This window comes from Hippichthys cyanospilos, chromosome 7, assembly GCF_059441005.1.
Source record: "Hippichthys cyanospilos isolate Australia breed blue-spotted pipefish chromosome 7, RoL_Hcya_1.0, whole genome shotgun sequence".
In the NCBI taxonomy this organism is placed as follows: Eukaryota; Metazoa; Chordata; class Actinopteri; order Syngnathiformes; family Syngnathidae; genus Hippichthys; species Hippichthys cyanospilos.
This window is the reverse complement of record NC_142375.1, coordinates 6,917,058-6,944,716: the sequence shown is the minus strand read 5'-3', so window position 1 is coordinate 6,944,716 and position 27,659 is coordinate 6,917,058. Positions and strand designations below refer to the sequence as shown.

At 40.3% G+C, this 27,659-nt stretch overlaps 1 protein-coding gene across 5 annotated transcripts in view; it reads right to left on the bottom strand.

Moving 5' to 3' along the window:
- Positions 1-381: 381 nt before the first annotated feature.
- The window catches only part of rptor (regulatory associated protein of MTOR, complex 1), a 120,499-nt gene continuing 93,221 nt past the window's right edge, over positions 382-27,659 (bottom strand). Inside the window, exons 27-36 of one of the 5 annotated variants that reach the window (XM_088419991.1) lie at positions 26,588-26,702; positions 26,387-26,511; positions 24,784-24,909; positions 21,070-21,117; positions 9,283-9,389; positions 7,982-8,109; positions 4,467-4,556; positions 4,261-4,377; positions 3,779-3,908; positions 382-2,275 (exon numbers count right to left, since the gene is read on the bottom strand). In XM_088419991.1, coding sequence (XP_088276117.1) covers positions 2,207-2,275; positions 3,779-3,908; positions 4,261-4,377; positions 4,467-4,556; positions 7,982-8,109; positions 9,283-9,389; positions 21,070-21,117; positions 24,784-24,909; positions 26,387-26,511; positions 26,588-26,702 — 1,055 coding nt within the window. In that variant the 3' untranslated portion in view covers positions 382-2,206. The remainder of the gene's footprint in view (positions 2,276-3,778; positions 3,909-4,260; positions 4,378-4,466; positions 4,557-7,981; positions 8,110-9,282; positions 9,390-21,069; positions 21,118-24,783; positions 24,910-26,386; positions 26,512-26,587; positions 26,703-27,659) is intronic. The other 4 variants (XM_088419992.1, XM_088419988.1, XM_088419989.1 and 1 more) reach the window with 4 other exon arrangements.

Genomic DNA, 27,659 nt, shown 5'->3' with positions numbered 1-27,659 from the left:
AGGTTCAACGTGAGGTCATCTAGCTGGCCTTTCTGTCGCCAACTCGTGATCTGATTGGCTATCACAACTATCTAATAACTGTATGAGCCCGTATGAGCGTAACCACATGAATATATGACATGAAGAGAACGGAATATGGAGAATAGTTATATATATATATATATATATATATATATATATATATATATATATATATATATATATATATATATATATATATATACGCATTTGAAAAATGCATTTCAAATGAAATGGATTTTTATTATAATTATGCTGGCCCTGAGGGTCCACCACTGGTATGTACTGTATAAAAATGAACCTTTGAAGTGTCAGTGTTTCACACGCAGAATTCGATTTTGTGCATTGAACAAGACAGCATCATCCAATGTCGTGTTTGGTTTATTTCACCTCCTGTTTCATAAACCAGACAACAACACGGGCAGAAGTCACAGAGACAAACCTGATTGTTTTCACTGTTCCTTTCAAACTACTTTAAGTCTCTTGGTTTCTGGACTAAAATCGTAAAACTTGATGCAAGGACAATGCGAGCCGACGGTCCCGTGCCAAAACAACAGGGGCTGTGTGTGTGCGTGCGTGAGATGCTAAAGGGCAGAGAGAATGATTGGCTGACAAGTGTCTACCGTCACCTTCAGTCCACACATGTCCATCCCTTCTCAGGCTAAAGCAAATCTTGGCGTGTCCGGTGCGGAAATTTGAAGATGGACAAGGGAGGAGGAGGAGGAGGAGGAGGAGGAGGAGGAGGGGGAGGAGGAGGGGGAGGAGGGGGCCATTTTAGTGCAATGTGTGTGTCAGTGTATGAAACTAAGGCTTTCACATTTCTTTCCCACCTATCACAGCCAGACCAAGGCACATAAAATACAAGCCCAAATTAAAACAGCATTGCAAATGAACTAAAAACTAAAGCAAAGCTGGAGACCCCCCTCCCCCCCACCAAAAGAGGCACATTGTCGGTCATCCTTTGGATACCAAACATGTGGGAGCTCTTTCGTGATCAGAGGCTGTTGAGGTACCTGAGTGAGGTTTGGGTATTAAACCTGAACATGAGACTTCACTTAATCATTATGTAAACACTGGGTAAAACAGAAACCAAAAAAGTCCAAAGCGCGGCTTCATGGCGGGAGCAGGTAGCATTCCTCCTAATGCACCTGTTACCTAATGAGCATGTCAGGGGCTTTTTCTCTGGTTATTAACTCATTCAATTCCAAAGACATATTTTTTATGAGACACTTGTTTGTATTCATTTTTTTCTCAAATTCGCCCCCAAGTGTTTAGCTAACGGAGAGTCTAAAAATGGCTGCTACTATAAAGTCATTCACTGTCGTCTGACTTATATTTGGATTTTTGACTTCTATGGCGGGGCGCTTGAAATGAAACTTTGCTGTCTATAGTCATCAATGGTAATGAATGAGTTAGGAGAGCTTTGACCTATTACTTCATCAAACTCCTTACGGGAGAGTCGTCCTTCAGGCAAAAAGAGTGTTGCCATGATTATTTTGAGAGTAAAAGACCATTATAGAGTAAGCAAACAGAGAAATCTCTTTTCTTCAAAAATATGATGGGAGAACTCAGGGTGAGGGGACCTTACATTTTAGAGTATGACGTGTGCAAAGCTGCGGCGAGCCCACGGTCGGGCATATGCAGGCGGAACACACACACATGCAAACACGTGCGCCTCGCTAATGAGTGGGACGAAAATGAGTTTGCGGTGTCCATCCTTCCAAGTGGTGCAGCAGGAGAAGCGGCGAAGAAGGAATTCAGAATTCCGGGTTTCTTGCAGCAAATGTGCCGAGGCCTCCGTGCGACCCCTTTCACCCGGAGGTGGGGTTCAAGGGTCATCCATGTAGTGACCCTCGATGCGAAGCCAGGAAGAGCCCTGGTGATTAGCGGGTACCGCTTCGTTAAAATACAACCTCTTTGCATCTCTATTTAAATATACACACTTTTCAGCATTGCCAAGTCTACAATCATTAGCTTCATAATAAGAATAAACATGGATCACATGATCATTATAATAACAATAACAATAAATGTTTGTCAGCAGCCAACATTGGAAGATTTGAGGGGGAGGGTTGCATATGTACAACATGATGTACACCCTGGGTCAAGGTCTCTGAAGTCTTAGAGTGGGCAAGATTTTTGGTAGTGAACGCGGGCGTGGGAGGGGCTTGAGATGAACGCTGGGATGTTATCTGAGCCTCTTCTCTGCTGAGTAGATGGACATGTAGTAATCATTGCTACCCACTGCCAGGTGGGGCTGCAGACAAAGAAAAGGAGACAACCGCTGGTCACCGTGCGGGCAAAACCTGCAACTGGAACATGATCCACATCTGCCACCTTTTTAAGTGCCGTTGATGATCCCACCCCAACTTCACATGTTCTAGCAGGCTTTTCCTGATATTGTTTTACTTCCCAGCAGAAGTCTTAGGGTTTTGTGCTTACACTAGCTTGTGTTTGGAATAGATCATTTCTCTCCAGCTTTTCCAAGACTCCCGTTGTATCTGAAGAAATGCATCCCCAATTCATGATGCGACCACCACCGTGCAGGTTAACTGTTATTTTGGTCCTCAATAATATTGTGTTGGGCGGCTCGTGGGAGAGTGGTTAGCACGTCAGCCTCACAGTTCGGGGACCCGAGTTCAAATCCACCTGGCGCCGGCCTTCCTGTGTGGAGTTTGCATGTTCTCCCCAAGCCCGCGTGGGTTCTCTCTGGGCACCCCGGCTTCCTCCCACACTTCAAACATATGTATGGCAGGTGTAGTGGACACTCTAAATTGTCCTCAGGTGTGACTGTGTGCTTGGATGGTTGTTCATCTTTTTGTGTCCTGCTGGCACCAGCTCAGGGTGCCCCGCGCCTAGTGCCCAAAGACAGCTGGGCTGGACACCAGCAAGCCAGTGACCCTACTGAGGATAAGCGGCTACAGAAAATGGATGGATGGATGATGTCGTGTTTGCATCAAGCATATCATTTGGTATTATGGACAAAAAGTTCAACCATAACACATTTTTTGACATATTTGGGATATTTTGCAATGGTTTGATGATTTGTTATTGTAATTTGGCCCATAATTCCAAAAGATAAGCGTAGAGCAAATAGAAGTGGGAAATTCAGGTCCAGAAATTAAAAGCCCTGACACAGTTTGGCTTTAGCCAAGATACTTCTACTCAACATGCTAGTAAATGAGCTCACTTGACTGAAGGTTGAAACAAAGCCCCTGTGGCAGGGATTTTGCTTTCTGGTCCTGAATTTCCCAACTGTGACCAAACACGATATAGTTCATTACCAAAAGAACACAGTACCTGAAAGTAAACCATGATTGTGGGAGCATCGCATTTTTTCTTCAGCAGAAATTTTGCCCCAAATCATGACGAAAACAATTGTGAACAGCTGGAAATATGGGGCACAAAATCTTAAAGCTTCTACTAGGCAGCAAAAGTAATCCTAAAACATCGGCCGCTTATGGGGGGTTTATCGTTGCCATTTCAACCAGTGGAAAATGTGGGTTGAATTCTGAATTTGTTTGTCAATTGTACAGCTTATAGGCTGCATTTGTGGGGGAAAATACGAAAACTACATCATCACAAAACCTGGCATTTGAGCTTGGGTATGTACCAACTTTTTATATCAACAGCACCCCCAGGGCCCCTGGTACCGTGTCCACATAGACGGACTTGTATTGACATCCCATGACATTTGTCTTGCGCAGTTGCAAGAAAAACATTTGATAAAGTCCTGCAGGTGAATTTGGTGTCACGTTACCCAGTAAGGATGGAAGGCCAAACAGCTGATGGCCCCGATTCTTTGTCCCATGAAGCCGTCGTAGTATTTGATGTTGCTGATCACATCACCGTTGGCATTATAAACCGCAATGAACTGGTTCATTGAACCACTGCAGGGCAGACACATACACAGACGCACAAAGTCAGTTGCAGCAAAAAAAGAATATTGAGCTTACCAAGCGGTATTATATAAGATAGCGGTTGGGAAAAATATCAATATTGTTGTCTGTTCGGTTTTGTTACAATAAATATACAAATGAATATTTATATATTTATGAAAAAAAAAGCATTTTTCTTCGCATTACGAAATGAAAACATGCTTTAGAAGCACTTGGGCTCCTTGGCCAATTGAGAATTTGTTCAGTTGCACAATCATAGTTCCAATCATAGTTGAGCTTAAAAATCTAATGTGACAGAACCGATTAAAAAAAGAAACAAGAAAAAACTCTGTGACAAACTCACCAAGCGAAGAGTTTAGCCTGCGGGTGGATATCAAGCGCCGTTAACCCTTTCACCGTCTGCAGGACGTTAACTGAGTCTGGCATGCGAGGCTCAAAGAATCGAACGTCTCCATTCACGCTGATAGAAGGAGACAAAAAAGGTCAAAGGTGGGCAGAAATCAGATGTGTTTCGTCTTCCGAGAAGCTGCCGAGAAGATGGGCGCGTACCTGACGCTGATGATGTGTCCGTCCGTCTCCTTCTGCAGGTGAGCTTTGACCACCCAAGCGCCATGCTCTCTGTAGGTCATGATGCGACTGCTGACACATACATATTAGGTCTCTTCACATAAGGGCTGTCGAACCTTTCTCAAATGGATTATTCTATCCGTTATTCTGATTCATCAAATACTGAAGCAAAATTTGGTTTTGCATAAATGTATAGCAAAACCTTTTAGAAAAATGATTCAAGTACTGCTTCGGTCATTGTTTTCCCCCCAAAAATGTCTTATTTTGCACAAAAGACAAGCAGTCTGTTTTCGGGAAGTACTACAAACAATCATGAATAATCACTTTAAGAGGCTGAAGTCAGAGAATTTGGACAATCAAAAAAAAAAAAAAAAAAATCGCTCGAAAGCAGGGGTGTCAGACTCACTGTTATCGTGGGACACATTGTAGTTATAGTTTCTGTCTGGGGGTCCGGATTAAATTTTAGTTTTGAAACAGAGGCAAACAGAGGCAAAACGGTAAAAACAGTTCAAAAGACGGATAGGGAACAGAAAAAAGTTGTTTTTGTTGAAGACAACTTGCAAGTTCGGCATTTTAACCGGAAACCTGGAAGTCAAATTAGAATTTTGTGGGCCACATAAAATGATGGGGCGGGCCGGATCTGGCCCCCGGGCCTTGAGTTTGACACAAATGCTTGAAAGAATTACCGGTTAAAATAGTTGTCATTTAATTTACCAACCCATTAGTTGTTGTTTAATCCGTTAATATTGACGGCTTTCTTTGCTGGAACAGTTAAGAGCAGCAAGGGTCCATCTGCTGAACATAACCTAATAATTCAACCAAAAGCCCCCTCACAAACATGGAAAAAGCTGTGTTGATGTCCTCTAATTATTTTAAAATTGAAGCTGCATGGAATATTTCAGGATCCAATAAATCAGGGCAGCATTGACAAGGTGAAAAACATCTTTAAAATAGTTATTTGTAAGGTAAACAATGAGGCAGTGGAAAAAGAAAAACAAACGTATTACTTTGCCGCCCTCATGTGTCATCGTTATACGACGATCAAGACAAAATTAGACAAAAAAAGTGCTGTGACGCTATCTTGCAGAATTTTTTACACCTATACACCTTTTTTGGAGGGTGGGGGGCAGTTGTGGATTTTTGAATTTCCTAGCAGTAGGCTACTTGACCTCTATCTAATTTGAATAACAGGGAAACACTATACTGTATAAAAACCTTTCTGAAATTACGAACAGTATTTGTCAAAAGGTTGTCAGAATCACTGTTTCACACACGTAAAGGCAGGAGGGCTCCTTTTGGGTGAGCACATTTTCCAAGGACCCCCAATACAAATGCGGAAAATGCTCAATTTGAGAACCACTGCATTAAATGATCAAGCAATTCTAACTGTTGACTCTTAGAAATGCACAACAATAAAGTTTAAGTCATTCCAGCTAATAAAACACCACCCACATCATAAAGCTAGGAAAAAAAACCAAGCTGTGCAATGCTGTTATTGTGGCAAAAGGTGGCATTCAAATGAGGTCTGTGATAAATGGACTTACACTTATCTAGCACTTTTCTACCTACCTCAGGTACTCACAGTGCTTTCTACTGGCAACACATTTACCTAGCTCAGTGGTGGTAAATAAACCATACCGAGTAGTCACAGCTGCCCAGGGGCAGACTGACGCAAGCGTGGCTACGACGACAACCCCTCTGTCAGTAGCTGGAGGCAAGGTGACCATTTAAACACTTTGGCTCGTTGGATAAAAAAAAACAAAAAAAAAACATTCAACTCAGAAAGTCCAATATAGCTGTTGATATTTTATGAACACATTTTGCAGTGAAATGTTTCTGCTGTATTCATTTAATTGTATCTAGTGGGTACCAATTAGAGCATTGCTCCAATTTTCATGGTGCAGTATACAGTGACAGTAATGGCATGGCCAATCAGTGGAAACTGTTGGGACCCCTGCTTCGGCCTGCTTGACAGTGTACTGTATGTAAAGCATGTCTGAAATATAACAGGCTCAAATAAGCTAAAATAAACCTAAAAAAAATATCTTATACATGGACTTCGATGAAAACAAAAATGAAAAGCAAAAGCGCAATTTAAGGCAAATCCTCCCGTCAAGAGTTTAGCAGTAGCTAGCAAGCTAGCTTGATCACGGAGCCAACAATGACTCTCTGGCCACGTCCCAATTCTACAGGCAGTCAAAAGCCATCATGCTGCCACCTGCGCAGCTTTAGGGGATGAATTCATAATTGGCCCCTAAGAGGTCCTGCTAGAATGGGTAGAGGTACTATTTGTATCCCACCGAACATTTCCAACTAAAGGCAATGTTAAGGAGCAGCTTGGGACAAGAACGCTTCAATGGATTTGCTCTTCTCTCTATTGAGAAATGAGCAAAAAAATGTGGTCCCAACAAGCATTTATCGATGACTATATATATATATATATATATATATATATATATATATATATATATATATATATGTGTGTGTGTGTGTGTGTGTGTGTGTGTGTGTGTGTGTGTGTGTGTGTGTTTGTGTAAAAATCACAATGTTAAATTTTATTTCAATGCTGTATTTACATTTGCAAGCCAGCAGAAATCCTCGGTGACAACTACCAGTTCTGTTGAGTGACTGCGTGTGTTTGTGTGCACGTGCTTATGTTTGGGGCAAGGCGCCTTGGGGGGTGTGAGTGTATGTGTGTGGGTAATGCACCAGGGTCCATCACCATGTGGTTACCCACAGCTAATATACAAAGGTCGTTTGGAGGTTAGAACATGTAACGGCGGTGTACAGACACCAGATGGCACTGTGGCACCACAAGAAGAGGAAAACTGAGCGGTCTTGTTTACCCTCTCCATTTTTTTTTCCCGTTCGATTATTTAAAAAGAAGATGGGAGAAAAACAACATTTGCCTTAATAAACAACTACATGTCCTCAAAATGATTTTAGACATGACTTGCGTGTGCACGTCTGTTTATGAGGAGAAGTAGAGAACTACTGTCCTTGCTTGAGGGGATGATATATTAAATTATCTTGACTTAAAGATTTATGGAGCTCTTCGTGTTTGAACTGCTTTCTTCCCTCCCCTTGGGACCGAAATGAAAATGATGTTTGACCAACCAGGAGGGCTTGTGTCACCAGAATCCATTAAAAGCGGTGCCAACCCTGAGGGGAGATATACCACTCTATGTATAATAAATATAGATTAGAACAGTGAATAGTATGGTACTTTTTAGAAGTAAATGCACAATTAAACTGCTGTAAGTGTTCCTAAATGTATTTAAATAATGATACGGCAATAAAAAAGAGGAGGGAAGCTGAAGCACAAATGAACTGGAAAGAACACAGAGCGAGTCCAACTGAATAAATTGTTTCTCACTTAAGTGAGGAGATTCAAAAAGCAGTTTAACACCAGGGGGAGGTAATACTCTATTTGAACTTTCCTTCAACAATAAGGTCAGATGTTTCAAGCAAAAAAAAAAAAAAAAAAGGCACTTTACCATTCGTTTGGGGCCATTCTCCTATCAAAAACTCGAACAGAGCCGTCCCCAAGACCGGCGACAATTAGCGACCGCTGGGAATCACAAGATAGGCTGGTCACACAGCTGTCCGCTCCTGTCGGGATGTCCTGGTGCAAAAACACGACAGACAGATGACACAGTAAGAAGAAAACCCATTATGTTGACAGAGCACTCATTGACATGATTGGCTAGCCAACACTTTGTTTGGATTCTCTTGTGTTATGAGCTAAATAATAATGCCATTGGGCACATTTTTTTTTTTACATTAATAATTAAAGAATTGCATTAGTACAGTGATACTTAGCATAGCTATTATTAGCTGAAGCACTAACACATTCCATTTTATGTCTGCAAGCAATTATTTTCTGTTACCTCTCAACTCTACATATAAATAGTAACATTTGTTTAAGGAAATATTAAAAGAACATCTGTGTGTGATATTTTATCCTTATTTACATTAAATCTAACAAAACAGATGTTTATTAGCATTGGTTTTTGTCTGTAACATTACTTGAAGTGCATCAGTTTGAAATAATAAATAACTGAGAGCACCACTGCCATCTACTGTAGTGGATGTACAATTACAGTGGACCCCAAGGTTACAGCGTCCCTGGCTTACGTTTTTTTCATGTTGCATGTGGAATACTGAGTACTCCTCTTTATGGTATTTTTTCGATTTTGCGACAAAAACAACTGTCATGACCCTAGGAGCTTGGCTGTATTTGTGTACTTTTGTCTCCATCTGCAGGCGTTTTTAGGTAATTGCACTCATTTTCTTTGGCCGTCAATGCCTTATCTCGTAACACGGGGGCCCACTGTACAATATTCTAGTATGCTGAAAAAAGGATCGAAAGCATTATTTTCGCGCCATCTTGTGGAAGCTTGATGTTGGGGAGGAAAATGGACAGAGGAATTTCAAGTGCTGCATGTGATGTTACATCACATGACCGACACTTCTTGCGCAACATGCGCGTTTGCCGCACATGCGCACACGTCAGAAATTGTTGCTGTGCCTTGATGTGAGTTTAATCTTGCGATTAGTCAGTTTAGTATAAAATTCAACAGTCCGTATAAGACTTAAAGGCATATTGCGCTTTACAATCAAGTTCAAATTAATGTGCTCTTAATTTGAAAATAAAACATGCATTCCTTTCACGGCATTAAAAATATTAGGTTACATCTGCCGATAGCTGCAGACACCCCATTTGAGTCTCATGTACCTCGATGAAATGCCTTTATGTGGCCTGATTTGAGAACCACTGGTAATGTGTTCTACATACCTGGACCTTCATTTCTCTGTCAGTGTCCCAGATTCGAATGACTCGAACATCTCCAGACGTCATGAGAAGACCAGTTTCTTGCTCCCAGTCTACAACCATGCCGGCACCTGGAAAGCGAAAGACACGACCGTTGTGGTGACCATAATTATATGCAATTATGCATAATTAAGAAGGATTTTTAAGGATTGAGAAACGTAAAAGCAGGTAACCAAGTTTTGCTGCTGCTTCTTCTTTTTTCTTTTAAGTTAACTGTCCTGTCACATTGACCACTAGCACACTGTGCAAATGAAAGTAAAGACAAGCAGTCTGCTCACAAATGGGCTGTCCTCAGCAGGAAGCATCAAAATCTAATGTGGCACAACAAGAGGCTCAAAAGTCTAGCAGTGCCTACAACACCCATTTAGGCATGCTTGTAACAAATTCCTCCAATAAAATGTTACTAACGGCTTAATCTTTGCCATTTAGTGTGACTGCTGTATGTTCAGTCTGCATCTGTTGAACAAATCAAAACGTGTGATCCCTAGGGGCCAAACAATCTGTTGGAGCAGGTTTGAGGCCTGGTGGCGGGTAGTTCTCACCTGCTTTGCACCATGCCCATTAGGAACAGATGTCAAAAAATTGGCCTTCTGACACTTTGCAATAAGTGTGTCTAAAATAATATTCGGGCACACTGCACTGTGCGTTGCGGATGGCTCAGACATGAACTTAAAAGTAATTGAGCTCCTCAGGCTTTTTAGAGATTTTTTTTTTTTTTAAAGCAAGAGAGCTTTGGGGTTAGTACACATCTTGGAGCAGTAGCATGGCAAGTACTTTAGCAAATAAAGTGACGCTCCTGTTTTAGTCACGCTTCTCTCCACCTTACTGGGGATGCTATGGCAACCACACCTTTCCATCTCCACTTGAAGATAGAGAAATAAATGAAGCACGCTTAATTTCTTTCTACTATGAATCTCTTGCTCCGTGTTCCTTTTGCAATCAGGAAGCATGTCAAGCCCCCGCGCCTGTGCCGACATTTTGTAACGTGTCACAAATATGATGACACGACACGACAGAATGAAGCCTTCGTCACTCTTCTTCTAAAAGCTTCCGCCTCCTTTATGAGTCGTGACTTCATGAAAATCAAGCATCTGCGTGCCGGGCCTTTCTACTGCTCTACTTTGCCTGTCTTGTCAGGAAATCCCGGGTCCCATGCGGCAAACTCAATTCACTGTGACATCATCCGGCCCGCTAAGGCATCACACCGTCGGTAATCAGGGCACGGGCGGGAGGGGGTGGGGGGGTAATGCGTGTTGGGAGAAAAAAAAAAAACACCTCACAGAAGCATGCTCAGTCAGCGACACATTGGCAATCGCAAGGGGGTCATTTTTGATGCTGGTTCAACTCAGAGGCAATGGGAAGAGAGGAGAGAGCGGGCGCTGGTTCTGTTTGAAGCTGGCAGCTCTGTGATGAGGAAATGCGGGTAAGAGTGAGGCGGATGGAGAGAAGGAGATTCCGCTACAGAAAAACACGCAATTTCACTTCAGCGAGGGGAAAAAAACCTTCATTCCATTCTGGATGCAAGGCTTATTTTATACATTGCTTTTCAATGCCAATTTTTGTCGTTTTCCCCTACTTGATTGAAACAATCTGACCAAACACCTAATTTCCCCTTGAGCACAGGAGTTAGGTTCAGAATTGAGGGGCATGTCTCTTACATATTCACAAAAAATATGAAAACAGTTTCTGAACACATATAGTAGCTCTGGCACCAAATATTAAAAATAAATACATGATTGATAAGAACAAGTGAAAATATTTTGTTTTAAATGCCAAATGTGTCAGGAGTAATAATTATTTTTAAAGACTTTTTCTAGAGTTCCTTTAAGTACCCCCAGGGGTACCCACATTTGAGAGGCACTGCCCTAGAATGCCATTTCTCTTGAATTTCTATTTTTCTTTTATGTTTTATTTGTGCTCTTACTGGTCTCTTGTAGCTGTGGGAATATTTGTTTTAATCAACATAATACTGCAAAAAATTATTATTCAAGGAATGTGCGTCCCACAACATGTACACAACCCTGTTACCATAATCTTTTTAGCTTGGTAGAAGTAGACACCGAGGCAGTGAATTTCACGATCAATTGGACATGACATCGTCAAATAGTTTTGCAAAAGAATATATAGGGTAAAAGCTATGCTCTCATCTATTTTTTCAGATTTTTACAACAGTCAGCATCGACTGAATGTCTCGCTCAAACTTAGGCAAGCCTGTTATGCATAAATCAGAATAAAACAATGGTTTTATTTTTCTTGACAAATTTACATAAGTATGTTTTGTCCTCTTGGTCAGCTGCTTACAGGTAGCTTGTACACCTTAGAAAAAGCTAACATTCATCCAGATTCGCAACCCTGTTACTTTGATTAGTGCCTGGATTGCACCAAGTATTAAATCATGTAATAAAGCATGTACATGATCTGTGAGCTGCGCTCATCGAGACTTTGATAGTTTATTACCATTTAAGATGAATATGTCAGAGAAAATCATTAAAGTGAAGTCATTTGAAGGCCAAATGTCCTCCAATGCTGGAATGACCCAGCTCCTGATGCAAAAGTGGCCACCACCTTGCATTGCAGGTCTACAACCAACTAAGTAGTATTCTTGCCTTATGTGGCTGAATCTTCCTCAAATGGGGTCGAATACATTAAAATCAAAATTTTAAGTCACCGTTGATAGGACGCACTCATACTTTTGGTCTTTATTTTTTGAAAAAGAGCTTCTTATATTTGGCGAATTACGATACTAATGGTCATTAATAAATAAACACAGTTTTATTCTTCATTTTGCTTAAGGCTCTTCAAAGTAAAGTCATCATTCATCAACTGAAGTGCAAATTTCAGAATACCATACAAATAAAGGAGGGAAACATCTGCAAAGTGGCATTATTTTGGGAAGTTTGAGAACAGTGAAGCAAATATACCTAGCATATGTCTGAAAATCTGTTCTTTTCACTATAATACCTTTGGCTTTTGGACCGGCTCTTTTCTCTAGAGCTGTGGCACTTTGCACTGCTGCATTACTGTGGCGAAAATTAGTTTTTAGGTGACAAGTTTCATTGAGTTTTTTTCCTCCTCTGAGAAATGTTGCACCACATGTACTGAATATTGAGTTGTTCTCTTCAGACACTTGGCATAACTCACACAAAACAACGCCAGGTTGGTTACTACAATGCGCACATTTTGTCCTTTCCAAAAATGTATATGAGTTTTTGGAAAATAATACCGTAATTATCATACATGCCTTGTTTTAATTATATTATTTTTCAAATGTATTTTTTTCTCTAGTCTACAAACCAATTTAATATAGTTTAATCAGGGGTGTTAAAAAGAGATGAACTGCAATCAGTAGCAAGTGTTCTTTTTTTAAATCAACAACATTTAACATAACATAATTCCATCAAAAACTTTACCGGGAAAGTTCTGAGGATCGGAGTTCAATAATACATTGGGCCAAACCGGACCCATGAGTTTTATCTATTAAGGACATCAGTCAGTCTCCTAAAATGAGATTTTTGGACTCAGAGAGAACGCGCCTTTGTGGGTCTGACAGGGATTTAGTTACTCACACAAAAAAATCAATATAGATGTGAAGAATTGAGCTGTTAGGAAACAGCTGGGAACAGAGAACGCAGTCATTGTTTCCTCACTCGCACCTTTCAGATTTCAAGCAATAGGTAGCTTCATTATGCGCTCTCAGGGACTCTTCGGCGTCTCCGCCGCTCAAGATCAAACATTTTGCCCCCGATAATGATATAACAAACAGTAACCATAACGCATGCAGAGTGTCTTTTCTCTTGTTGAGATAATGGTGAAACATGATAATAGCACTTGCGGAAGATGATCTTGTTCCTGCGCCAGTGTGCCGAAATGAAGCCTAATTTAAAATCTATTTATCCAATGCAATCGCGTGAATATCTTTGTTCTATTTTTTTTTTTCCTCTCTCTATGGACAATGCGGTACGCTCTATTCTTATTCCGCACCATTATCTCCAGTGATGGACTTGCGCTTCCAAACAGCGGAGCTCATTAAACCACCCTACTCCTTCGCTCCCTCTCTCCGTTTCATCCTGTTTGCTTTGAAAACGTCCTCCAGGGCTCCTGCAGGAAGCTTTCTCCAGGATTACTGGGGACTTTCCCAGCATGCGTGCGCCTCTAATACGAGATGACGTTATTTATGAGAACGCGCTGACACTTCACTGCCATGGCATTTATCTAAACTTTAGATGACTGCCTTGGCATTCTGTGGGTCAAAGAGGTGTGAGTGACGTGTGCCGTTGACAGTGGCGCAGCAAAATGAAGAATAACCTGCATTAAGAATCGATGACTTGATTAAGGCTGACAAAGGCCAAAGCATTTGGATCCTTCCGAAAAAGGAGCGCCCTCTCCTCTGTGTCTTTCACGTTCGGAAGCACTTCAAGACGGAACTTTCAAAACTAATTGCAGCTAAATCTTATCTTGGGCTCATACCGTACTACGATTGAAACTATGATAATGAAATGCCAACTCTTGTTTGTTTTTTTAATGAGTCATCAAGCAGCTTTTTAAAGTAAAACTACATAAGGCCCATCTTTGTCTTTGTGCCAGTGCCTCTCCTAAGTCAACAGAACAGAGTTAACAGAGTAGATTTTTTTTTTAAACGCTACATAAAATTAAATCTCTAAAATTAACGTTTTAACTTTGACTGCCCTAATAAATATGATTAAAAGCGCAGGTAAAAATTACATTACTGATTTGCTTTTAGCAGATCTGAATTTAGTCTTGAAAGTGTTCAAGTTTGGTAAAGTAACACAGTACTCTTTTATTTAGCTGTACAGTGTTCCAGGTGCACTGGAACACTGGAACAGGGTGCTTCACAGTGTCCTCTGACCACAGATCCGGTGGCTACGCCATTGGTAGATTTCAGCTTTACAAATCTCCCTAGCACTGGTGGTACCAGTCTATGGAGTATTTTACATACCGTGCAAGCAAATTTAAAATATGTCAAATTTTCTAAACTCAAAATGTTGTACATCTCCTACAGTACGACAATGACAGTGTGAATCCGTTTCCTGGTCACTGCTTTTAATGCTCTTTTATATAATCATTCTACTTGAACGCGGGTATCCTTGTGAGGAACCAGTTAGTAAAACAGTATTCTATAGGTGTGAGAAGACCACAGAATGCAAAAACATCCTAGTGCCTCAAATTGATCAAATATATCTGAAATTGTGAAGGCTGAATATGTTTGTTTTAGAAATGTTCTTGCTGTGCCTTTTGAAAGTGAGAGCGGGATCAAGGACCTCTCCAAGGTACTTCAATTATTGTGGCAAAGTGAGCTCCTCGCCTCTGAGAAATAGCTTTGAATTTGCGATTTTATTATTTTGTTTGGAAAACACGCAGACAGACATTTCAAAAAATTTCAAAGGAGACATGATTTTGTGAAGCAATCTTGAACATGGGCCAAATTCAGTTGTAAGATATGGCCAGCCTTCGGTGCATCACCTACAACCATTTAAATATGGGTGTTTTGGCATACATTTGCAAGGTCATTTATTCAAAGAGGAAAAAAAGACTCGGCTCTACGACGGAACCTTGAGGGACAACCATGGTAAATTCCCAACTGGGCCATCTGACACCGTTGACTAGCACACAATAAAGTCTGTTAGGCAGCAACGAAACAAAAAAACATTTAAACAGTATAACGCAACGGATATTGAAATAACTTGATCCAAATCGCACACTACATCCCTTTTGAAAAATGGTGCAGTCTTAAAATGATTTGATACTTCATTAATACTTCAGTAGAACACCCTCATCTGTCATGAGTGTGCTGTATACACTGGCAGCACACCTTAGGAAATTGATCTCTCTCTCTCTCTCTCTCTCTCTCTCTCTCTCTCTCTCGCTCTCTCTCATGGACAATGATCTGTAGTTAATTAAATATTTTGAAGTTGCGATGGATGCATTATTTATACCTCACCAGAGTTCAATGAGGTGATTGATTAGACCTTAAGAATGTCACAGCAGTTTTACCATTTGCGCTCTGGTCGTTACCATTTTTTTTTTTTTTTGCGCAGGAGTAGGAAACGATATCAGGCCTGTATTTGACGTCTCCCTCTCCCATCACACATGCCTGAATGATCAGCTCATCAAGCTCCGTGGAAGCCTGATAAGAGTCAAGATGATTTGAATAAGATGTGTTGAAAGGGCGAGACATTGAAAACAGGCAGAATACGGCGCTCAACGAACCAGATTTCTGTGACCCTCTTTCTAGAATTTTCACAGACTAATCTCAATTGCTTCCAGAGCTACCTTTTATTGGGTTGTTAATTTTCATAACAGATGTTCGGAAATGTGAGAATCTTCCTAGTCATGGTGATCTTTCTATATTACTGTAATAAACTCTGGAAAACGCCAAGATTTGATCTTCTGTTTAATTGCTTGCAAGAATGAAAGGAGACTGCCTAAAGCAAACAAGCTAAGTAAGGCCTACTTAACTAAAATTTCAGCTGTAAAATTTATAAAACCACGAGGAATGCAATTGTTCAGAATTACAATGCTTAAGCACTTAATTATTCATGTTTGTCCCACTGTTCAAATAATAGTTTGTACAATAGTACAATTGTAACTGCATGGTGCAACGAGTTACAAGCATTGGGCCACATGATCCCTGAGACCGGCAAATACAGATGCTCACATACCTGCGCTGACAACAGCTTCCAATTTTCTAGTACGACTCTAGATCACATTCACATGACCGTCTTTGCTTTGCTTAGGCGGACCTTGCTTTGTACAGTACGTGGAAAGAGTGTCCGTGACAATAAAATTAAGACTCTCGTAAAAATGAAGAGATTACTTCAAGGCCACTATTCTATGTGTAGAGTGCACATACACACAAAACCTTCTGCCTGTCGCTTTTCACTAGTCAGACTTAATACAATAGTGTGCCAGTGCTGACTTTAAAAAAATGACTGCCATATGAACATTAAACTCTAATACAGAGAGCTTACCACACTCCCACTACTAAAGTGCCCAATAAGCAACTTCATATGCTTGTATACGAATGGATAATGTGCCTCAAAATATAACGTGGACAGGTATATCACATGGTATGGAAAATAAAACGTGTTTCGTAGCCTTGTTTGCATCTGGATAAGCAGCTTCCACGCTTGTTGTGTCTTGTTTTCATAACGTATTTTGGGTCAAGTGACTGTCCTCCAATTTCTCAATAAATCCTTCATGCTTCATTTAGCAAACACCATAAGTCCCAATGTGCACAAAAAACCGGGAAGCGGAAATAAAAGAGGGTCACTGTGCAACTTAGAAAGCTCAAAAGAGGTGTCCTACTTTTCGTGATGCAGTCAAAAGAAAAATGAAAAGTGCAGGACGAAAAGTGTAATTCCAACTCCATACCAGACAGGTACAGACAGTATACAGATTCGTCTGTATCCAATGTACCACTCCTAAGCAAATTCACTGCAAAAGACCAATGTTTAAGTTTGAATAAAATGTAAAGTGAATTCGGATGATTTTTTTTCTAAATACATTATATGTGGTTTAATCATTAATAATAAGATGGAAAGACTACAAACTATTCAACTCTATTTGATTGTGCGGTAAAACTGTATTCCCAGATTCCAATTCCTCAGATTCTCAGAACGAAACACCTCTTAACAAATAAATTCATTGAAGAAAATAAAATACCTAGCCCTATTCCGCTGTCCACACTGCTTTTCTTAAAAATAATCAGTCAGTTGAGTCGGGGAGTTCTGTGGGGGGTGCTTTGGGAGTACAGGGAACCCGATGTGTCCCCGAACCGTTGTTGTCAGAGTTTGGTCAGGATAACCATGAGGAAGTCCAGTGAGGGTTTGGACTCCGCCAAGGTTGCCCTTTGTCAGAGATCCCACTCCTCTAGGCGCAACCAAAGCATTGAGGGGGTCGGATTTGGCGGGCCTCAGCATTGCATCTGATTTTTACGAATGATGTTTTGCTTTGCCATCCCGTGATCTGTATTAGTAGCCCACGATCTGCTCTATTAGTTGTTTTGGCGAGCAAGAATGGCGTGTTTATCATTCAAGCCTAAAATATCACTCACTATTCCCTTAATGATAACACAGCCTTGCTGGAACATGGTCGCCATCCATCCACCCATCAACCGCATTAACTCCATACAACTCCATGAGATGAACAAACACGGCCATTCACACCACTCTGAGCCTTAAACACTTTCACCCAATTACAAATCTAACACTCTATAGTAATGTCTCTTTAACTGAGACAATGAACTGTAATGTGTAAATAAACTATTTGTCTGGTCAACCAAACTTTGGCAGCAGAAGGCTGTTGTGTGTAGGCGGCACATCCTCCCACACACACATGTTCAGCTGATACCAAATCTGATAGAAGTTGTGTAAGATTTGTGATTGACAGGCAGCTGGGGTGGGATACAATAATTGGGGTGACTATGTCTTTGGCCTGTGACTTTCACAACACTAATACTAAACGGCGCATGAAAACTAGTAGAACATCACAGATTTCTTTTCACAGCACGATCGGGGGTTTGTGTTGTCACTGCGTGGATGAAGTGTTTTGGATTGGTAAATGATACAGAGTTAAATGCGATGTAGTTCCAGCAAGTTGCGAAGATACACACTTTAGAACCGGCGAGGCCAGGAGTGTCTGCAAAATCAGTGGAACTCTTGAGCATTGCTGAAAACACCTAAATAAACCATAAATGCAATTTATCATCATCAGAATTTATGACATGTGCTGATGTACACGTACTAGAGTTGTTTATCTGTATAATGGCTTTAAGCAATTTACTATACAGAACGTTCAAGGGTGCATCAATGTTTATTTGTAAGTTCTTGAAATGGTAATGAAGTGTTTGGGGATCATAGTCTGTGATATATTTATGTCTTGAACAATCAATAAAAGCAACTCCAATAACTATGAAGGATGCACTAAATTCACTACTCACTGTCAGGATTGGTCTTGATGCCGCTAACTTAACCTGGATCCTCTGTACAATCATTTTCCTTCACCCATCTAGCAAGGCAATGGACTATTTTGTGTTTTCCCATCTGTATTCATATATAAAAGCTACATCACTATAATTAACTATGCGGAATAACAACTTTATTGTTAAAACCTGTGATGTAAATGGACAGGACACAATATTCCTAAGAACAACTATAACTTTTAATTTAACTTAAATAATATCATAATTTTGAACAGGGTGTATAGCCCATGAAAGAAATCATTTGAAGTCCAAACAAACTAATTGCCCAAAACAGTTATTCTTATCGATGTATATTGTTCTGATTATATTGAGGTCTCATTACAATCTGGGTTATACAAATTGCTTACAAACGTTGGTGACAAATGAATGTCTTCATTGTGTTTTTCAACGTTCCTTTGTTTTCGTTTAATTTCCCTTATGTACACAGCTCTCTTTGCTATAAACATCTGCCCATGAAACTGCTTAACTAACTCTCAACAGTGGCGCATACACTTTAGGAGAAACGCCAGCATTAAAAATGAAGAAAATAGTAAATGGATTTTCACTTACACATTGATTTTCCACATTAGGTAATCAAAGCACGTTACACTGGTTACTCATTTCGCTACAGATGACGCAGCATCAGGACAAACGGAGGGTTCGGTGTCTTGCTCAAGGACACTTCAACATGATCACAATGCTCAGCCAATTGAACCCACAACCTCTCGGTTAGGGGACAACCTTTTGACCACTGAGCCATGCCGCCCCAAACGTCGGTGATAAATGAAACATTTATGACAAAACATTTGTTTTTATCCCAGCACGCCTGTTCCAGTGACAACCTGTGCATAATAAAGTAGCAGCAGCAACAGTGGCAAAAGCAGCGGAAGCAGAAGCACAATCCACAGGCAAGCACTTCAGTTTGTGCCAACCGACCACACTTCTTTAATTTCATTGGTTCCTTCTGCGTTGAACAGCCTGATCCCTGGAGCTTTGTACGCCGAGTGCTTCAGCGTCAATAAAGCCACAATAGAGCAGCTCGCTTCAAATTAAACCATACACTAGCATTGAAACCACACACAGGTGTGGATTCAATTTGAGGCAAAGGAGGTCTACTGCCTTAATTACTAGAGCTTCTATAAAGGTCCTAGTTAATAATCAGACCATGCGGTTCGGCTAGGTAGTCATATGTAAATCATCTCTCGCCTCAAGATGACCTTTGGCTAAAACTTTCACTATGACAGTAACCGTCCAATCATTGTTAAGCCAATTTTTAAAAGCACTGAAAGGGGGTGGGGGGACATTTATACATAGGTTAGAAGAGGATTTGGCTGGAGATACACTGATAGAGCACAGCCCGGCTTCAAGGTCATGAAAGAGTGAAGAAAATGCTGTGCCATATTTGTCTTTGTTTATCCAACTTCATTGTGGTGAGTGGCAGGTTACGCAATCAGCAGCATGAGCAAATACAACAATGAGGCATGACAGCAGGGACGGTAATAACAGCCCTCATTACTGATTAAAATTTCTCCCCATTATAAAAAGGCATTTTTTGCTATATTTCTTTCTAAATTGGAGAACATTTGCATTTATTTTAAAAAAAAATTATAATTGAATGAAAGAAATGGAATTCATGATAATGCTGTTAATGCGGAATGTAACTTTTATATTACATCATACGGGCTACAAGAAAATGAGAGCTGAATTTGTTACACCAGAAATGTTTGTTCTTCCGCCATATAAAAAAGGCTGTATTACGTTCTTTAAATTTTAAGTTCTGACGTTTGAGAGCAACATATGAGAACAGATTTACAGTAGGGCTGTCAAAGTCAAAGCATTAAATTGGGAGATTATTTTTAGGGGAAAAAAGGGTCGGGGAAAACGAGAGCTGGGCCAGGCAGAAGAAAGTCTCCAACCTCAGATAAAGCAGTAGAAAATGGATGGAATTTCATAATGCTACAACAATGATTTCAGTGAATTCAGTTCTAATTACTTACAGTGGGAGCTGAATTGTAACTTTGCCATCTTTGCGACCAAACTTAGAGGAGAATTACTGCCACAAAGACAAAGATGGACGTTTACGTAGTTCCTCCTAAAATGGTTGATCGATGGCTCATTGGAAAAATAAAATATTCATGCACTATGCAAAACCGAGTCCAAACATCACATCTTTGGCGTACCATCTCTCAGCAACACACCCTGCTCAAGTAACCTCCACAAGGCCTCACAAAGGCCGCGACTCATAAAACACTTTGACAACTGTTTCTATTAGGAACACTGTAAGAAAAAACGTTTGATGAGCCAGATTTGGTTGCTTTCTTCAAATCGTATTTTGTAGGATAACAATCATATTAAAAGTTCAAAAAAAAGCATCACAAAATTGTTTTTTTAATTGAATTTTTTTTTCTAGTTGCTGAAAGGTTTCGGTTACTTTCACTTTCATGTAGACTGAAGTAAGATGATTAGATGGACAGGACTATAGAATTTGCAGTGTGTTCCTAGATGGAAAAGTGTTCTCGTCTGTAAGAAATGATCAAATTAATTTGACCAAGTTCTCAGAATTTATTATGTGCCCAACCGCAAAGTTGACAATCACGTTTGTGTTTCTTATTTTTTTCATAATATTTCTAATAACCAGTAGTGCGAGCGTGACTGAGAACCACCTGGCACATGAATGAGAGGCGGCGTGGGGTTGCAAAATCAAGCTTGTGATTGTTTATTTCAACATGGTTCAACTTGGAAATAGAGGAAGGGGGAAGGATTGCACTCACCGCCTTGTTTACTTCTGTCAAGATAGATGGAGACCCTTCTGGCTAGACCTGCGAGCAGGGAAAGAAGATCGAAGGCAGGGAGGGGCAGGTATGCAACAAAGCAGGCAATGAATTAGCAGGCACCCTTTGCATGTAGACACAGACAAACACACACACGCACACACACAGTATTTGTATTCACAAAGCAGAGGATTGAACAAGGCTTCTATGTTTAACGGACATTCTAACAAATGTCACACACCAGCGTCATAACCACAATGAATGAAGCTGCTGCCTCTTTTTCGAAAAGGAGACGTGGGTCTATAGCCTCAAATTTTGTTGGGCACAAAATTGAAAGCTTTTTACCATAGGGCTAACGGCTGCAAAGGTGGAGGGCGGCAGCCGCTTATGGTTGAGTAGAACTGGTATGGTGAGAAAAAAATCTGAGGCAGTTTCAAAAATGTTCGGGAGACAGCCAATAGAAGAAAACATAATTATGTAACTCTTACAAGATTGTGGAGGTGTTTGAATGCAGGGAACACGAAGCCTTATTCAGCCTCTCTAAAAGGAAGATGTCAAGCTTTTTTTCCCTTAAGAAAAAAAAACCCCACCACAATAAGCCACACAGCAAGAGTTATGGTTTAAGAAACACAAAGGACACCACAATATTACTACAGGACAGGGATAAGATGAGTGTGAACAGACTAATGAGCGCATTTGTATATGTCAAAGTGAGTTTTTGGCAGCGCAAAGACACATTTAATCAAGTTTGCATGATTAAATATACTGGAGCGATGCCGGACATGAAAAATTGCTCACACGCATGTAATTAATTGCCACAATCTAGCTGAGATATCAAGAAAAGGTAACGACCCCTCAACTAACGACTGATGATTCACCCTTGAGGCAAGCTTGAGAGACTTGTCGTGTTCGAATGGACTCAACTGACCACCAAATGTGGGGCCCGCATGGACATTGCCTCTAATTGCACATGCAGGAGGATAACGAGCACTGCAGGAGCCTCGGAGAAAACAAGATACACTGTGGGAGAGAACAAGTCTTGTGGGGCAATTTGTGTCACAAGAATCACACACACAGTGATGCTTGTTGCTAGTGTGTCGCCTTGCAGCAGGTCCCTGCAGGCGCTGGCGATTGTGTGGCTCTGTAATGGCAGCAACACATGTGTGCGCACACACTGAGTGGGCTCACACCTCTGCACAGAAAACCAGTCAGCCAGTGAGTGAGCCAGTGCCTTACTTGTCACTACCAATTAGTCAAATGGCTACCTTATTAAAGCATGTTCCATAGGCACTCTCTCGCAAATGGTGCAGAGCGAGCTTCCATCGCACACTCATCTAAATGTGACCGTGAATGTATATTGTGCATGTTTTATTGAATGCGCTAAACGAAGTTCAATAAAATTGGCACTGTTCATTCATCTGCTTGCCTTCGAAAACTGTGATAAAGAAATGTCTGCTAATAAATGAATTCATTTGGTTGCCTTAGAAAACTGTGATAAAGAAATGTCTGCTAATAAAAACTGAGAGGTTGCTGTGGAGAGAAGAAGTAGGGAGAGGGGAACCCGCAAGTTGGCTTCTCGCCTCTGCCGTTTGCACTGAGGGGGTGGAGCCTGCTGCAAATGTTTGCAAACGCCTTAGCTTCCAAGTTCTGGAGCTGTGTCAACATACAAGTTGAACATGACAGCAAATCCACCCAAAGATGCAAATACCGGATTCCACCCAAGAACGACAAAGGGTTACAGTCACCGCTGATAAAACAAAACAAAATTCTGACAGTTTAACCGGCGTGTCGACTTTGTTAGTTTTGACTGATGAATTATTCATTGACATGTGTCAGTGCCTGACTATGACAGCTGCCACCTAGAGAGAAATTCAAAGAGTTACTGTATATTACTGATGGAACTATTTTTTTAAATCCTGAATCTCCAAACCTTCAACATCATCTCTATCGTACTGTAGGTAGAAAAAAAGCTCAAGTTAAAATGACTTTTTAAAATATACAGGGCTCCAGAAAAACCTCCTTAGGAGAAGCACAGCTCACTCTAAAAACGGATGGGTCAAAAATAACCCAAATGTGGGTTATCTACCGGTAATAGTTGCATCAATTTGACCAACTTTCTGAGTTGTTTTCGCAAAACAAACAAACAAAATGACCCATTTTGCAAGCTGTTTTGTGTGAAACACAAAGTATTAGGTCCGTCCTGTTATTGATCCATAATGATGTCATTTTTAACCCTACTGTTTTTAAATAGTGGCCTCTAACCTGACAATTTAGGGCCAAAAGTAGACTTGGGGGAGCACACAGTAAGTCGACTTGAGGAGTAAAATATTCACTCTCCTGCTTTCATTTTCTTACTGATACATGTGTTGAAGTGTGGAGCAGAAGGCTAACAATAAAACATTACAACAAAAACATAAAAACAGCTTATTTACTGGTTGCTCAAGTGTGATGAGATGAAAAATATACTTTGCACTGTCTCAAATTTTAGGTACAAAATGTCATCATCACCTGATGTTGTAATTTATAAATGATTATGGTATTATTTGACGAGTGGTTCACTTGACATTATGAACATCGGGAAATGTGAATGTATATGGCACCTGAACTACAATTAGTGAGGCACCCCCACCCACAAAGACTCCAGCTAGTTACGTTGACTTGATGAAGTCATAGGTCACAAATGGTGGGAAGGAAAAAAAAAAAAATCAAACTTTTTGTATACTCATTTCATGTGGCAACAGCATCCAAGGTATGAAAGGCAAACTAAAACGGCTCAAATCAACACCCATCTTTTTGACCATAGGAAGTAATATAAAAATGTATTTTGTTTCACACACTGGTTCATTAGCAAGGCAGAATTTTTAGTAACAACGGTCAGTATGATCACATTACACTACTACACTGCACTTCCAACACACACATTAGGTAAAGTAGAAGGAGTGAATGTTTAATAATTATGTGGCAGAACAAGCTCTGGGTCATTTTGAGTAAAATATTGTTGCCTGGAAGAATTCTGCTCGAATCTTTCTCAATTTTCTATGATTATAGTGCAGGCTGAGTCAACATTGCCAATGCTGCTCGCAGCTAAGTAGTGCATTCCATTTTGCCTTGGTCTGATTTAAAATTTGTCTGTACACTAGAATCCCAGACCAAAGCAAAACTCTTAACATCAGTTTACGATTCAGTTATCATGCCAACAGCTAAACATCAAGATAGACACGTTTTAACATGCACTGACAAATGGTGAACACACGCAATGTTACAGAGCTTGTAATACAGGGTTCCGACAGAATTTTAAAAAGTTATTATTTTGTTATTCTATTTGAAATAAAATTTAAAAGCAATTTCACCAAGTTCCCAATGTTCAATAGTGTCCACAACTGCTACAGTCTATAGTAAGTTATGTGCTTTTGATCATAGGAGTCCTGACTAAAACCATGCAACTGTTACCTTGGTTCTATTAATGTGAGTGTGCTATGTTACTACGAGAGTATTTGTAAATAGAATGAGATTGGGTTGAAACATAGGTGTCAAACTTCAGGTTTTAAGATTCATGGATTCCATTGCTTTTTAAGATTTTTTTTTTTCCGTGGAAACCCTACAAAACTGAAACATTTTTACTAGCTCGGTATGCAGGTAAGCGGATGGACAAGGTGACAACCTAAACTACTATGGAAGGGGTTGGTGGGAAGATAGTAAGATCAAAGTTTTTACTGTGAGCGCTGGTGGAGGGCTGACCTCTGGTAGTAGGCAGCATATCAGAGAGGCCCTGCCATGCAGTCACCATCTCGGGGTTCTTTTGGTCAGCAAAATTCTTCCAAACACGTAAGGCTCCATCATCTAGAAAAACAGAAAATGAAAATTTAAAGAGTGACAAGAGCACGGTATTAATGGGGATGGAGCAAAGTGGCAAAAAGAGACACAGCAGTCAATTTGCAAGTGTTATTTTATATAACATGCTCTGTAATAATTGGACAGAAATCTTGAATACTTTCAAAACAAGCACAAGCTGTCCCTGACCAGACAGACTACAAACAGACTGCAAAGCCATCCTATAAGACTCAAAAAAATGCCGCAGAGCAGTGTCAACTCTGCTAAGACACAGAGCCTGACATAAAACATGTCCACACGCACTTCCACCAAAGTTATTACCGCCCATAAAAGCCTCGACTTGATTTACATTTACCGCTTTGCTTTTACCTTTACACACGATATAGATATTTTATAACTAACGTACTCATTGACGTCCTTCGGTGCAGGGCTGATGGAGTGCATGATACATTTTGACGAGATGGAATTAAAATCATTTATCTCTTAACTTCTACCCTACTTTCGTTAGTGGTGGAAACAAATGCAGCATTTATTTCTTGCTAACTTTTGTAATGACAACGTGAACCAAGTGTTTTGTAGATAGAATTTTGTGACGAAGGGATAACTGAATTTTTCCGTTGATAATACAGTAGAATATCGTATTTCCAGACTATAGCGTTTCACTTCCTTGTAAAATATGTAACAGCAAGATGTGCTCTAAGATGTGCTGTGGCTTGACCTACACTTAAATATAGTGCAAGACTTTCCGCTCACGTCCTCAGCTAGCAGAGAAAACAAGTGTGTTTGATGCAGGGTCAGAAATTTGACAAGTATGAAAAGAGCATGTGAATATAGTGCAACATGTTGCTAACAAACATGCTAATCGAGAAGCGATAGCTAATTGCCCTCTTGCTAGTGAGATAATCGAATTTATGGCAAAGGTATTTTGGGTGGTGGGATTAGATAAATTGTACTTCTTCCCACTCCTTTTAAGTCATGTGAATACTTTCCTTTTTTTTCATTTTGGTAATATCTGCCTTGCAATGCTCTCTTTCGCTCTCAGTACTTCTCAATTATATTTTGCAAAGCCCCCACCTAGGAAAGAGAAAACATTTCGTGCCCCCCCCCATTAATAAATTATTGTCTATTACAATTGTATAGGTATACTGTATATTATACATAATAATATTTCAATGGGAAAATGATATGATTTTAAATAAACTAAATTAAACTAAAACTAAACTAAACTAAATAAACCAAAAACTAATAACACTGAGGAAGACTTTTAAATGAAAGAATAAGTGCGTACCAAACACTACGTCCTAGTACTCATGTGAGTGACCCATGAAAAAAATTATGTGCACCCCTGTATGTACTGTATATACAGTAATAAATAATAAATAAAACCCGAAATAACCTGGGTGTCCCCAAACCTTTTGAACTGTAGCTTTCATACATTGATGCACACATAGTACACTAGGATACCGTTTCGATGCAATTTTGCAACCTGTTGCAGTAAGCAGCAATGAGCAATCATGCCCATTGAGATACTCCATGGCTGTGATGCGGGTGTAGCGAGGGTTGCCATTGTAGAAGTAATCCAACCTCTCGCCCTTCTCCCAGTCCCAAAAACTAGAACAGACAAAACACAAAGTCATCAGTCACAAGGCTTGGCCATTGGCATTGATGTTGTGCGTGTTTCTCGAACCAGATGCTATCCTTGTCAGCTACCGCTATGCAGGTGTTGAAGGGATGGAACTTCACAACAGAGGGTACTCCGGGATTGCGATTGATGAATATTTGATCGTCCAGTCGAGATACGCCTGGAAAGACAGACGATGACAATCGATGAGGGAGATTTAAAGGGACACTGTGTAAGATTCAGACCGGTTTTCATTCATATTAAATTAAATGATTATGAATTTAAAAAACTTGAAAATAAATGTGTCCTTAACGACCAACGGTATGTTTTAAACAATCGTAGGTCTAGTTATCATTAAATTATATTACATGATAGGTGGGACTTCTCCGGAGGCTGCCATGTCTGTTATAGCTACGGACAATGGTAAATGCAGCCCCTGCAGCATCTCCCGCTGTCCATAATGAAAAACGGGGTCCCTTTAATAGTTATTTTTTTCCTTTCTGAAGTAATATGATGAGAAGCCATTGAAGTCTGTGGGTTTTTAACATTTGAAGTCCTGTTTAAGTCCTGTTTGACTTTTTCTTTTCACTGTCAAGCTACTTAAAACCTGCTTTCTTGATAGATGAGCTGGCATTTGACAGGAGTTACTTGCGCAGTTGCTGTTTTTGTCGAATTCCAAACAGCGGACCTGTTGGTACAGTATGCCACTGTGGATGCATGTTCACGCTGAGAATAATCTTGATTGAACTGCCATATGGAAATTTGCAGAGCGATTAATGATGTCGTGAGTTGGCTACGCTGATTATAGAGTAAAAATTCCCCAACAACAAAACCCGCATGTGTAAAAATGCCCCCCAGTGTGAAAAAATCTCCATGGATTGAAGCATTTCCCTCATTCTTACTTCCCCTACAAGGAAAGGATTTAAAGGATCAAAATTTTTCCAAGCGTTTTTTAAGATACTCCTTATCTCTCCTGAACGTGGTGCTCGTCAGGAGAAGTTTACGGTATTTAGGTCACGCTAGTCCTTTTCATCCCAATCGTAAAGGTGTTTGTACCGGCGAACTTTTATGAGCAATGGTTCATTTGGATTTGTGAACATCCGCCATGTTTTCCAACGAGTTTCCACTGTTGTGAAAA